General features: G+C 44.1%; 1 protein-coding gene across 2 annotated transcripts in view; it reads right to left on the reverse strand.

The window, feature by feature from the left end:
- LOC121586516 (RNA polymerase II subunit A C-terminal domain phosphatase) overlaps nucleotides 1–14,306 on the reverse strand; it is a 111,761-nt gene that overhangs the window by 56,005 nt on the left and 41,450 nt on the right. For both annotated transcript variants that reach the window (XM_041903254.2, XM_041903253.2), the window contains exon 11: nucleotides 13,608–13,770. In XM_041903254.2, the coding sequence (XP_041759188.2) occupies nucleotides 13,608–13,770 (163 nt within the window). The remainder of the gene's footprint in view (nucleotides 1–13,607; nucleotides 13,771–14,306) is intronic.

Genomic DNA, 14,306 nt, shown 5'->3' on the forward strand with positions numbered 1-14,306 from the left:
CTCTTGTTATATATGATGTCTTCTTCAAGCAGACTCCTTTCCGTTCAGTTGGTAGCGTGGAGAGGAGGGGAGGTGAGAAGGGGAAGCAGGGGGCTTAGTCATTGTAATCTGCAGAAGACACAGCAGCCCAATCGCCAAAGATTTTCTGTCTCTATCCTCCATCTGTGAAGGCAGAGAGACACAATGGCCATCTCATTACAACACACTCTTGGGGAGAGATACCTTGACTGCCCCGTTCCCTTCTGTTCCATACTGAGAGGAGATACAATGAGACTCTAATCTCAAAGATAAAGGCTTCTCATTCGCTTGGAGCCAGATGATGTGTCTCAACGTTTTTCAGGGACACAGCATTCTGAGTGCTGGTCATGTTTTTCATTTCTTTTTCAGAAGGCTCTGCTCTTAGTGATGCTGGGCTTTTGTGCTGGTTTGAAGAGGCGAGAGCTGAAAGCTGAAAAGCGGAGTTGGCCGTCCATTGAAACAAGGACGAACTCTAAATAATTATCATCACTTCTGGTTGTGTAATCACCCCAAACATCCGACAGATTCACACTGACAAAATGAGTTATATGAAAAACATACACACACGGAAAGTGTGTGGGTAGAGCATTAATTTCTCAGAAAGCTGTTGAGGGGAGAGCAGAGAGCATGAATGAGCTGGCATTTCTATTGTGAAAGACGGAGCTGTCCAATTTCAATCATAATGTGATTCTACCAATCAAGGTAAAGAAAAGAGCTGTGTCGTGTCCATTCCCTCGCGTAGCACTGCAGCAGTGTTAAAACATTTCTCCACTTAAACCTCTTTTTGTTAATAACAACCCATCTCAGCGTCTAGCCTTCATCGGGTTATTTCTGGTTGCGAGGCAGCAACATTTTACTTTCTCTTCCAGGCCAGACTGTCCACTAGGGTCGGACCCCACTGATGGATATGGATACATGTGATAAATAGCCTGTAGCATTGAGAGAACATTTGGTGAGCATGAATCACCATGGTGACTGATGAGTTCTACTACATGTTGATGTGCTACTAGGTCTCACAGGAGTCCCTTTGCATCAACACCAGCATTACACTACTTTAAGATGGCGCCGGAGGGGATGGCTGCCGTTTTATGGACTCTTAACCAACTGTGCTATTTTGTGTGTTTTTTCGCATTGTTTGTAACTTATTTTGTACATAATGTTGCTGCTACGGTCTCTTATGACCGAAAACAGCTTCTGGACATCAGAACAGCGATTACTCACCTTGAACTGGACAAATAATTTTTCTTTAGTGAGTTGGACGAGAGGGACACCCGACAGGGCCCTCATCCCCGTCATTCGCAGTAGAAAGAAAAGGAGATATCGCGGAAGGAGATCGGGGTGCTTAGTAAGGAGCCTGCGACGAGTGGCTAATCTGCCTTTGCCATCGATACTATTGGCCAATTTACAATTGCTTGATAGTAAAGTGGACAAACAACAGGCACAAATATCCTCGGCAGGATAGAACGGCAGCCTCTGGTAAGACAAGGGGTGGCGGTCTATGTATATTTGTAAACAACAGCTCGTGCACGATATCTAAGGAAGTCTCAAGGTTTTGTTCACCTGAGGTAGAGTATCTTATGATAAGCTGTAGACCACACTATCTACCAAGAGAGTTTTCATCTATATTCTTCGTAGCTGTCTATTTAACACCACAAACCGATGCTGGCACTAAGACCGCACTCAATGAACTGTATACGGCCACAAGCAAACAGGAAAACGCTCATCCAGAGGCGGCGCTCCTAGTGGCCGGGGACTTTACAGCAGAGAAATGTATCTGTTTTACCTCATATCTACCAGCATGTTAAATGTGCAACCAGAGGGAAAAAAACTCTAGACCACCTTTACTCCACACACAGAGACGCGTACACAGCTCTCCCTCGCCCTCCATTTGGTAAATATGACCATAATTCTATCCTCCCGATTCCTGCTTACAAGCAAAAACTAAAGCAGGAAGCACCAGTGACTCGGTCAATAAAAAAGTGGTCAGATGAAGCAGATGCTAAGCTACAGGACTGTTTTGCTAGCACAGACAGGAATATGTTCCGGGATTCTTCCGATGGCATTGAGGAGTACACCACATCAGTCACTGGCTTCATCAATAAGTACATTGATGACGTCGTCCCCACAGTGACTGTACGTACATACCCAAACCAGAAGCCATGGATTACAGGCAACATCCGCATTGAGCTAAAGGGTAGAGTTGCCTCTTTCAAGGAGCAGGACTCTAACCTGGAAGCTTATAAGAAATCCTGCTATGCCCTCCGACGAACCATCAAACAGGCAAAGCGTCAATACAGGACTAAGATCGAATCGTACTACACCGGCGCCGACGCTCATCGGATGTGGCAGGGCTTGCAAACTATTACAGACTACAAAGGGAAGCACAGCCGCGAGCTTCCCAGTGACACGAGCCTACCAGACGTGCTAAATTACTTCCATGTTAGCTTCGAGGCAAGTAACACTGAAACATGCATGAGAGCATCAGCTGTTCCGGACGACTGTGTGATCACGCTCTCCGTAACCGATGTGAGTAAGACCTTTAAACAGGTCAACATTCACAAGGCTGCAGGGCCATACGGATTACCAGGACGTGTACACCGAGCATGCGCTGACCAACTGGCAAGTGTCTTCACTGACATTTTCAACCTCTCCCTGTCTGAGTCTGTAATACCAACATGTTTCAAGCAGACCACCAGTCACTGTGCCCAAGAACAGGAAGGTAACCTGCCTAAATGATTACCGACCTGTAGCACTCACATCTGTAGCCATGAAGTGCTTTGAAAGGCTGATCATGGCTCACATCAACACCATTATCCCAGAAACCCTAGACCCACTCCAATTTGCATTCCACCCCAACAGATCCACAGATGATGCAATCTCTATTGCGCTCCACACTGCCCTTTCACACCTGGACAAAAGGAACACCTATGTGAGAATGCTATTCATTGACTACAGCTCAGCGTTCAACACCATAGTGCCCTCAAAGCTCATCACTAAGCTAAGGATCCTGGGACTAAACACCTCCCTATGCAACTGGATCCTGGACTTCCTGACAGGCCGCCCCCAGGTCGTAAGGGTAGGTAACAACACATCCGCCACGTTGATCCTCAACACGGGGGCCCCTCAGTGGTGCGTGCTCAGTCCCCTCCTGTACTCCCTGTTCACTTATGACTGTATGGCCAGGCACGACTCCAACAGCATCAATACGTTTGCCGATGACACAACAGTGGTAGGCCTGATTACCGACAAGACAGCCTAGAGGGAGGAGGTCAGAGACCTGGCCGTGTAGTGCCAGGACAACAACCTCTCCCTCAACGTGATCAAGACAAAGGAGATGATTGTGGACCACAGGAAAAAGAAGAGGACCGAGCATGCCCCCATTCTCATCGACGGGGCTGTAGCGGAGCAGGTTGAGAGCTTCAAGTTCCTTGGTGTCCACATCACCAACAAACTAACATGGTCCAAGCACACCAAGACAGTCGTGAAGAGGGCACGACAAAACCTATTTCCCCTAAGGAGACTGAAAAGATTTGGCATGGGTCCTCAGATGCTCAAAAGGTTCTACAGCTGCACCATCGAGAGCATCCTAACTGGTTGCATCACTGCCTGGTATGGCAACTGCTAGGCCTCCGACCGCAAGGCACTACAGAGGGTAGTGCGTAAGGACCTCTATACCAGGCGGTGTCAGAGGAAGGCCCTAAAAATTGTCAAAGACTCCAGCCACCCTAGTTATAGACTGTTCTCTCTGCTACCGCACGGCAAGCGGTACCGGAGCGCCAAGTCTAGGTCCAAGAGGCTTCTAAACAGCTTCTACCCCCAAGCCATAAGACTCCTGAACATCTAATCAAATAGCTCCCGAGACAATTTGCATGAAGCCATTTCTGTACTTACTCAGTCAGATGAACTCGTGGCCATAAAAAAATTAAAAAAACACATTCACATGCCCCAATCATTACCATATATGTTTTGCTAGCAGTGGCTATAGATATTCGTAGTTTGTAGTGGCTGTTTAAAGAAAACCGAATCACGGATTACAATTTCTCCTGACCTATAGACTACTTTCAGGGTGAGGAACCATCTAACATCATGTTGTAAAATAGTGAACTACTCCTTTAATTGGTTTAAGCCCTTATTTGTCCACATGGCTAGATGGAGGGGGTTGAATAATCTAAACATTCTGATTATTGGGAACAGAGCAGATTTACACACTTCGGCTCTCTGGCTCTCCCTTTCATGAATTATTCAAGACCGCCGGAAATACTTTTGTTGTGTGAAGAAGATGGAAGGGGAGGGGAACAAAATGCATAAACGAGGGGAAAAGTGGCTTGTGGCATAATTTTCCCTTCCCTCCAGATCAGAGGTAGCACTATACAGTGGTGGTCATTACCGGCAGGGTGGGCCATGTTTTTACCGGGAGGGTAAAACCAACCATCTACCCAGGGATCAGACTAATGAGCAGCTGGACTGTCTTTGTCTCACCGTTGTGTAGCTCTGATGTGATTCCGGTGCAACCTTACGGGAACACCAGTAACAGTCAATTCTCCTGAGGGAGTCAACACTAAGTCAAAGAAAACCCTGGCCTTGAAGGACATAACGACATAGCGTAGTTCGTTAGCATTCATTAGTGCAGGATGTTCCAGGAGAAGGTGCTGACTGGGTGAGAACATAGGATATACTGCAACTCAGTCCAGAACCATTCTAATTCGTCAGAGGAAGAAGACATGGGTTCAAATCGTATTCAAAATCTTGCTGCTGTGGCCAGTAAAATCTGATTAGAACTCAGCCCAGGAGTTCTAATCTGATCTGTACTGATGAGATGTTTACAGCTCAGCAGAATACCTCCAGAACCAATAACAGACAGGGGGATGAATCCTGTCTGTCCTATGCTTTTACAGACACATAAAACAATGTCTGCTCAGATCGAATAGATAGCACAGGGGTTAGGATGACCGCAGGCAGTGTAGGATTGATCAGGTGCACAATGCCAAACGGGTTAGAAGAGTTTTAATGGTCGGGAGGTGCAAGCAGTGTCCTATGGTGTAATGCTAAGTAGCCTTACACGAGCCTTGGCTTGGGCAAGCTGGAACGGCTCATTGGAGCAGGAACCTATCTCCTGTTTCTGTAGCGTGAGGCAGCTTGATGTACAAAGTCCACCCCCTGGACAGGACGCTAGTCTATAGCAGAGCCTTACCCCCAATCTATCTCCCACCCAACTACCTCATCCCCATATTGTTATTTACATTGTTATTTATTTTGCTAATTTGCACACCAGTATCTCTATTTGCACATCATCTTCTGCACATCTATCACTCCAGTGTTAATACTAAATTGTAATTATTTTGCACTATGGCCTATTTATTGCCTTACCTCCATAACTTACTACATTTGCACACACTGTATATAGATTTTCTATTGTGTTATTGACTGTACGTTTTGTTTTTGTTTATTCCATATGTAACTCTGTTTTGTTGTTGTTTTTAAATCGCACTGCTTTGCTTTATCTTGGCCAGGTCGCAGTTGTAAATGAGAACTTGTTCTCAACTGGCTTACCTGGTTAAATAAAAAAAATAAAAAGCTGAGTGCCAAGCAGAGACTTACTGTGTCCCATTTTTAAAGTATTTGGTATGACTCGGCCGGGGATCGAACGCCCAACCTTCCAATCTCAGGGCGAACACAAACCACAAGGCCAATGAAATGGTGGCGTAAGGCTGGGTAACTACACTGCTAAGAAGCTAACAAGGCTGAATGGTCAAAGGACATAAAATAAATGTCACCTATACCAGATATGCTAAAGCAGATGTTAGCATAACTGCTAGCAGTGGTTTATGGCAGAATGCTAAAGGCTCTGTAATCACAGTGCTAACAAGGCTGAATGGGTTCAAAAGTAAAGGTCACCCAGTTGGCATACACCGCTACAACACGTCACCAGGCAACCGTACACATTTAGCTACTCCTCGTAAACTGACACATCCAGGGATGGAACCAGCCCTGACATTTAAATGTGAGCCAGCATCAAGACAACCTGACTGAGACAGGACTCAGGCTTCGTCCCAAATGGCACCCTAATCCCTGTATATACTGGACTCCTTTTGACCAGAGCCCTATGGCCAAGTTCAAAAGTAGTGCACTCTATAGGGAAGAGTGTGCCATTTGGGATGCAAGTCCAACACCACCTAATGTGTTTCTTCCTCCAAAGTTTTCAGATGTTTAAGAATGTCATGAGCAGGCCTTTTTGAAGAGGCAGGGAAAGGAAAATGAGGAGAGGAGAGAGAGAAGTGGGAAGAGTGAAGAGGATGACATTTAAAACATTATTACAGGGGACCCCAGTGGTTGGTTTTGTCACTCAACCGCCTAATGCTATTGCTCTTTCGGAAGCACGCATTAAAGGGTACAGTCTATTTTCACTTCATGGCCTAATCATGGCAGTTGCCAAATAGGCTAACTTTTAAACCCATTGGGTACATAATGCACCAATTAAAGTGGACAGATTAATTGATATGCAGCATATCCTAGATGCTCCCGTCCTGCATAACAGAGAACTAATCCCCCCCAACAACTAAACCACCATCACATCATCATAAAGACCACAGAACTATCATAGAACTACTGAAATCCAGTAAAAGAAATATTGCTTAAAACAAATGAATACCACTGAACCATGAAAGACACATTCTACAGAGTACCTCCTAAGGGACACCAATCCAATACAGAGCAGAATAAATACATTGTTAAAACACAGGGGACAGAATAAGCATTGGACTGAGAGGCGAGGGGACTCTGAAGAGATCATTAGTTAGGCTAACCGCTCAATCTTGGCGCAGTGGTCTAAGGCACTGCATCGCAGTACTAACTGTGCCACTAGAGATCCTGGTTCGAATCCAGGCTCTGTCGCAGCCGGCCGCGACCGGGAGACTCATGGGTGGCGCACAATTGGCCCAGCGTCGTCTAGGGTAGGGGAGGGAATGGCCGGCAGGGATGTAGCTCAGTTGATAGAGCATGGCGTTTGCAACGGCAGGGTTGTGGGTTCGATTCCCACGGGGGGCCAGTATAAAAAATAATAATATATGTAATCACTAACTGTAAGTGGCTCTGGATAAGAGCGTCTGCTAAATGACTAAAATGTAAAATGTAAATCTATATGCTCTTTATGAAGTGTGCACGGACACACAATGAATCTCTACAGGATTCTGCCATATTTTTGGGGGTGATAGCTGCAGCCAAGAATGCTTCATTTTGCGGCGGCTTTATATATATTTTTTTATCATGTTAATTTCAAATAAAGCAATAGAAAGCATGTGCTAGATTATAGTACGACTTCAAGCAGAATATGTCTCTATGCTGCCTGCAGCTTGATCTATTTTCTAGCACACACATATGATAGACAGTTGTTGGTTTGAGCACGTCTCTGGAGCTGCTGTGTTGAGCCGGAAGAGTGTGTATCAACCCTTCACTGCGATTCATTGATTCATTGCGGCCAGCAGTTCAAACAAAAAAAGAATAACGATTCTTCTCGAGTCAGTAAAGAGTAGTTCAAAAATAACTAATCGTTTGCAAACTGAAAATCACTACCACAGATTTCCCTGCTGTCGCGTCGGTCACGGTGATCTGCTGACTGCTGCTGCGGTGGCTGTTCAGACATTCTTTTCACTTTGCTGATTCGATGTGACTGCAAAACAATTTGCCCACACTTTCATGTACACTGAACAAAAATATAAATGCAACAAGTGTTTGTCCCATGTTTCATGAGCTGAAATAAAAAATCCCAGAAATTTTCCATAAGCACAAAAAGCGTATTTCTCTCAAATTTTGTGCAGAAATTTGTTTACATCCCTGTTAGTGAGCATTTCTCCTTTGCAAAGATAATCCATCCACCTGACAGGTGTGGCATATCAAGAAGCTGATTAAACAGCATGATCATTACACAGGTGCACCTTGTGCTGGGGATAATAAAAGGCCACTAAAATGTTCAATTTAGTCACACAAGAATGCCACAGATGTCTCAAGTTGAGGGAGCATGCAATTGGCTTGCTAACTGCAGGAATGTTCACCAGAGCTGTTGCTTCTAACCGCAGACCACGTGTAGCCACACCAGCCCATGACCTCCACATCTGGCTTCTTCACCTGCGAGATCGTCTGAGGGGGGGGGGGTGGGTGTTGAGGAGTATTTCTGTCTGTAATAAAGCCCTTTTGTGGGGAAAAACTCATTTTGATTGGCTGGGCCTGGCTCCCCAGTGGATGGGCCTGGCTCCCCAGTGGGTGGGCCTGGCTCCCCAGTGGGTGGGCCTATGCCCTCCAAGGCCCACCCATGGCTGCACCCCTTCCCAGTCATGTGAAATCCATAGAATAGGGGATAATGCATTTATTTCAATTGACTTATTTCCTTATATGAACTGTAACTCAGTAAAAACGTTGAAATTGTTGCATGTTGCATTCATATTTTTGTTTAGTTTAAAAAAGGGATGGGCAACTGGCGGCCCACCTTTTGCAGGCCCGCGGATCGATTTCGAAACTCAGGTCGGGGTCTGAACTTACTGTTAGTAGGTAGCACAGGTACAAATTCCAAACTTGGTTGTGCATCAGCAGTTGTTGTAATAATGGTCAAATTACCGATTTTGTTAGTCACTCCGATTACAAACATTTCTCTCCACCCTATGGCAAAATGTGTAGAACCGCAGCAAACTTGCTTTAAAACTGCAACGCTGTAGAATTGCAGACCCACGAGCCACTGTGGCCCCCCTCATGAGTCCATATTTTTTGTGGACCCCACCCCCACCCAAGTTGCCCATCCCTGATGTAAAACATTTGGAAATAGTTTGCACGGTCTTTAGCTGTGATTTTTTTGGGGGGGTAAATGAGATGGATTCCGTTTCATTGTTCTGCCTGTGTCAGTCGTAATCTGTCAGTCATCAACCTTCAGCTTCACTCGCTGACAGGGGGGAAAAAAACATTTATTCACGTGTGGTTTGATTGGGATGTTCTCCACGGTAACAGCGGTCGAAATTGCGAACCCTCTTTTGATTGGACCCTTTTATGCGGTAAAAGTGCAGTGACTGGTCAAAATTGCGAGCTCTCACATTATATACGTGGAGTGGTTGATTTTGCATAGAATTATGCGATCGCAAAAATCGTGGAATCCTGATGAATGTATAATCTCAAAGCAGCTACACTTTGGGAGAATGCATCTGTCTGCTCGAATTCTGGCTTTTGGCTCCTGAAGCCTTTTGAGCTTTAAGTCCTACCATCCAAAATGTCACATTTACACAACAACACTGCTGGTCTTTAGGGAACAATACCCACAATATCCAGCGTCCGCATTCCTTCCAGTTCATGGTCCATCACACAACCAATCACAGCACTCCATCTACTGTGATAACTGAGGTCTGTGAGCAGAGAAGACTGGCTTTGAGTCACAATAGAAAATCAATGGCCGGTCTGAACGTCTTGAGCACGTGTTTTAATATGGCCATGGAATCGATTACCATGAAACAACCTTTAGTTGACCGCCAAGGCGCCAAAAAGCCCCAGAATGCTAGATAAAGGGGGAAAAACATTTTATTCCACCCAAGTCACACATGAGGACGTTAGCCTACGTCTTATGTCTGAGACAGACAGAATTAAATGAATTGCAAATTAACCTTACGTCCTTAGCTCATTCACTTGTTTTGTCTGTTACATGTAACCAGCCCCTGCTACCTGATCTTCTACCATGTTATGGAACGATAGGTGTTAGATGGATAGCCCAGTTCCTCTCTCAGTCCTCTTTCCATCTCCATAGGAGCTCAGTACCTGTCACTCTGTAGGAGCGTACAGTGATCACCACAGTAGTCAGCCCATTCCTCAGCCTGTCTGACAGACCTGATGCCATATGCTGCTGAGAACAGACTGTTAATAAAACACTCCTCCTCTCGGTTCGGCTGTAGTAATCCATACATTTTAACATGCTTCTCTGGCAACATCAAATCTAGTCAAATCAGGTAAGATTTTACTTTATTATTAATGATTTGACTTTCTGCAAGCCAACCACTAATATTTAACACATTAATGCAGGCAGATTATTGACAGTCATGAAATGGCTAGTAGCTCAGTGAGTGACAGGGCAGCCAGACCCAGTGATATATTGATGTTGACATGACCACTCATTTACCTGCTTTAAAAACACTAACCGTCTGCCAAATACTGGAGGGAGATATTCAAATCGGTATTAATGGCAAATGCATAAATAAAGCTATGTAGGCCTACAGTTGCGGCCAAATACATTGGCACCCTTGCACTTTTTAAAAAAGAATTCCATATTTCTTCTAAAATAAGTTTAAATTGAAAAAAACTTTTGGTCACCACACCTTGTTATTGGATTTTCAACATTGTGGAACCAATTTTATTTTTGTAAACTTAAGTTTACCATTTTAATTAAGAAAAGAAAGGCCCCCGGAGCAAGTACTTGGTTGCACATGCTTTGGCCAAGATAACCGCAGACAAAAGCTTTTTGTAGCCATCAATGAGGTTGCTGCACCTTTCTACTGACAATTTGACCGATCTTTTTAGCAGCAAACTGCTCTAATTCTTCAATATTTTAGGTGTTCCCTCCACCAACTACTGTTTTCAGATTTCGCCATAGGTTTTGGATGTCATTCAGATATGGACTCTTTGCTGGCCACTCCAGAACAGTCCAGCATCTCTTCTTAACCATTCCTGGGTGCTTTTTGCTGTGTGTTTGGGGTCGTTGTCCTGCTGAAAGACCAACAACCTTCAATTGAGACAACGTTTTTAGACACTGGGTTGAACATTGGACAACAAAACACCTGATAATCTTCTGATTTCATGATGCCTTGCACATGTTCAAGGCCCCCAGTACCAGAGGCAGCAAAGCAACCCCACAGCATTATCAAATTATGTTTGATTGTAGGGAGGCTGTTCTTTTCTTTGAATGAGAAAACAGGTATGTTAAAGAAAACAGCCACATTAAAGAAGGATGGGAGTGGCTTAATGACCATTCTAACACGGGCTCAGTGAAGCTTGATAAGAACAAACCAATTGGTTCAGACACCCGATAAGAGAGAACACTGAAAACAGGCTGGGTGATGTTAGATAACAGACCTACAACAACAGTTCAAGGACGTTATGGGAAAATTGTAAAATGGGACAACAGAGATGGTTTATAACAACACAGTGAGATAGGTTAAAACAGGTGTTAATAACACCATACATACTGAAATGACTTCAGAGACATGAAGATGAATGAACATGGTATGATATTGGACATGGGATGTGAAATATACCATTAAACATCTAGTTATGTTATTGACCCCTGTACGTGTGGTCAATGATAAAAAGCATGTGGCAAAAGTTGCAAATTGTACTTCGATGGGAAGGCATCTCATGGTTCATGGACGTAATGTATTAACATTACTAAAACAGTTATCCTCATCCACACACAGCCATTCTGAACACCTACTCAGAACAGAGATATACTGTAGACAGTAACTGGAAAACAGAAAGATAGAGGGGTAACGTTACCAATCAAAAAGAGAGAAGTAACAAGAGCTATAGGCTTTGCTTTGGCATTTTATTTCTTTCTTAAAAAGGGCACGTGGTGCAGCCTGAGACTTCATTCTCCCATCAACACTTAAAACTAAAAAGGACCAAAGACAATAAATAAATAATAAATGTCTCTTTTCATGGATGATCCTGACACAGCAGTTTCTCAGAGCCACAGCAGAAGTGCAGAACCGTAGCCCGCGGCGACCAGGGTTACAGAACATTATCTTTCAGTTGAACTCATAAACAGACAGAGTGAATCTCTTCAGTCTCTCTTAATGTGTGTCTGAAATGGCACCCTATTCCCTATGTAGTGCACTACTTTTGACCAGAGCTCATGGTACCCCTCTAAAGAGAATGTGTTCTCAATGATGTACCTAAAGGCAAATTCAATAAAGGGTATAGGGTGCTATTCTAAACACAGCCATAATCCATTTCTGCACAACAATCATAGTGTGACCAGTCACAGTGATATCTAAATCATTAGATTAAAACTCATAACTGGAACCCATTTTCCATGACAAGCTGTGTGATCTTTACTGGTGGCAAGGGGACAGAGAGAGAGTGAGAGGTGGAGAGAAGGATAGAGACAGATAGAGAGAGAGAGAGAGAGAGAGAGAGAGAGAGAGAGAGAGAGAGAGAGAGAGAGAGAGAGAGAGAGAGAGAGAGAGAGAGAGAGAGAGAGAGAGAGAGAGAGAGAGAGAGAGAGAGAGAGAGAGAGAGAGAGAGAGAGAGAGAGAGAGAGAGAGAGAGAGAGAAACGTCATAAAGAAGAGTATCATAAAAGTGCCTTCAGTCATATTCTATATGTCAATAATAATCTTCCAGGTCAGGAAGAGGAGAGAGAAGACATCACACAGATTTATTTAATGAGTGTTGCTCCCGTTTTTATTCAGCCATCATTCGTCAGATTCTAATTTCTTTCACCTCGTCGCTCTCCAAACCCCTAAAAATCCACATGTCCACAAAATGACTAGAGAGGGGACAGAATACAGTTCAGAACAGCTCTATATATACAAATGATTTCTGTCTGTGTGTGTGTCTCTGAGTGCGTGTCTGGGTAAATAATAAGCATGGCTGAAAGCGAGACAGCTCAACCTCAAACAGACGTAGAGGCATCACTCAGACTCCATTTAACCAGCCCTGTCAATTAGAGCGTGTTGTGTGACGAGGAACTTCTCTTAGCAGCCAGACAGATGTAGGAGGAAAAAGAGTTGGGCTCCCTGGGGAATGAATTCAAACTATGTGGTGCCATCATCCTCATTAACAATGCAAAGAGCACAGTCACTGGTAAGACCAGTGAGTGAGAGAGCAGAGAACATAATCATCAACACTGAGTGGCGGAGGTAGAGGAACTTGACTTAGAAGAATACTTTTATTGTCCATTGTCCATTGTCAGAACTGACAGCTTTTCCAGTCAGGCATACTCTTGACAGCCCTACTGAGACAAATAGAGGCTGCTGGAGAGGACCCAGGAGTCTGTCCCCTGACACATTAGCAGCCCTCAGACGTCATTAATCACCATTAAACAACATTAAACACCATTATCTAGCCTGGAGGCTGAAGGTCCACAGCCTGCACACAGTGGATGTGCTAGGAAAAACAGCACTATAACCACTTTGTGTTTGTGCGTGTGTGTTTGTGTGTTTGTTTGAACGCGTGTGTGCGTAATGATTATATTCTCAGAATACTTTCCTTGAAGAGAGAGATGGAACATCAAAGGATGTACTGATGTTTTTATGTCTGAGTGTAGTTCTGTCTAGTTCTGTGTGTGTGTGTGTGTGTGTAGTTCTGTCTGTGTACGGCAGATATTAGGAGCTCAAAATAGCACATGACGCAGAGAGTCCACCGTACTGCTCTAACCCTGCCAGGAGAGTGTATAGTATCTGTATTCACACAGAGTCCATGTGAGACACATATAAAGGTATTGTGTTTGTGACATAATGCATTTTCCATGGTCCTTCCAACCAGATCAGTTAGTATTTCTTTCAGTATGCATAAATCTTTTTTAAATGTTTAGTAGGTAAAATGTATGTATGTGTGTGTGTTCCTCACCTCCTTGTCCATGCTGTCCAGGTCTTCTTTACAGAATGTGTAGAGGGGGTTGGTCTCTGACATGCTGGGCTGGCGTTCCCTCCGGCGGCAGGAGGGTCCAGGCTGCTCCTCGTCTCGACTGGAGGGACCCGCCGTCTCCCCCTGCTGGTCCTTCTGACCCCCCCTGGTCACACCACAACAAACAACCATCAGCCAGACACAAACATATTCAACTATTACCTATTTAGCCATAAACTCATTGTGAATCACCATGAGAAAACCGGTGCCTTGTTATCACCGATGGTGTGAAAGAGGAAGAGAAACTGCCTTTGTGTGTCTTATCGTTACATTCAGCCTCCAAAACAGCTATACTTTTCCATTATGTTCTTAACTTTCAGTAGAGGCTCAGGCTTACAGCCCATCAGCCTTATGTGCTAGCAGGAGTACACAGCTAATATACCACCCTACTAGACATACACTACCGTTCAAAAGTTTGCGGTCACTTAGAAATGTCCTTGTTTTCCATGAAAACATACATTAAATGAGTTTGAATAGGAAATATAGAAAAATGCATTGGAAATGTAGTCATTGACAAGGTTAGAAATAATGATTTTTTTATTAAAATAATAATTGTGTCCTTCAAACTTTGCTTTCGTCAAAGAATCCTCCATTTGCAGCAATTACAGCCTTGCAGACCTTTGGCATTCTAGTTGTCAATTT

The sequence above is a fragment of the Coregonus clupeaformis genome, chromosome 17, assembly GCF_020615455.1.
Source record: "Coregonus clupeaformis isolate EN_2021a chromosome 17, ASM2061545v1, whole genome shotgun sequence".
Classification (NCBI taxonomy): Eukaryota; Metazoa; Chordata; class Actinopteri; order Salmoniformes; family Salmonidae; genus Coregonus; species Coregonus clupeaformis.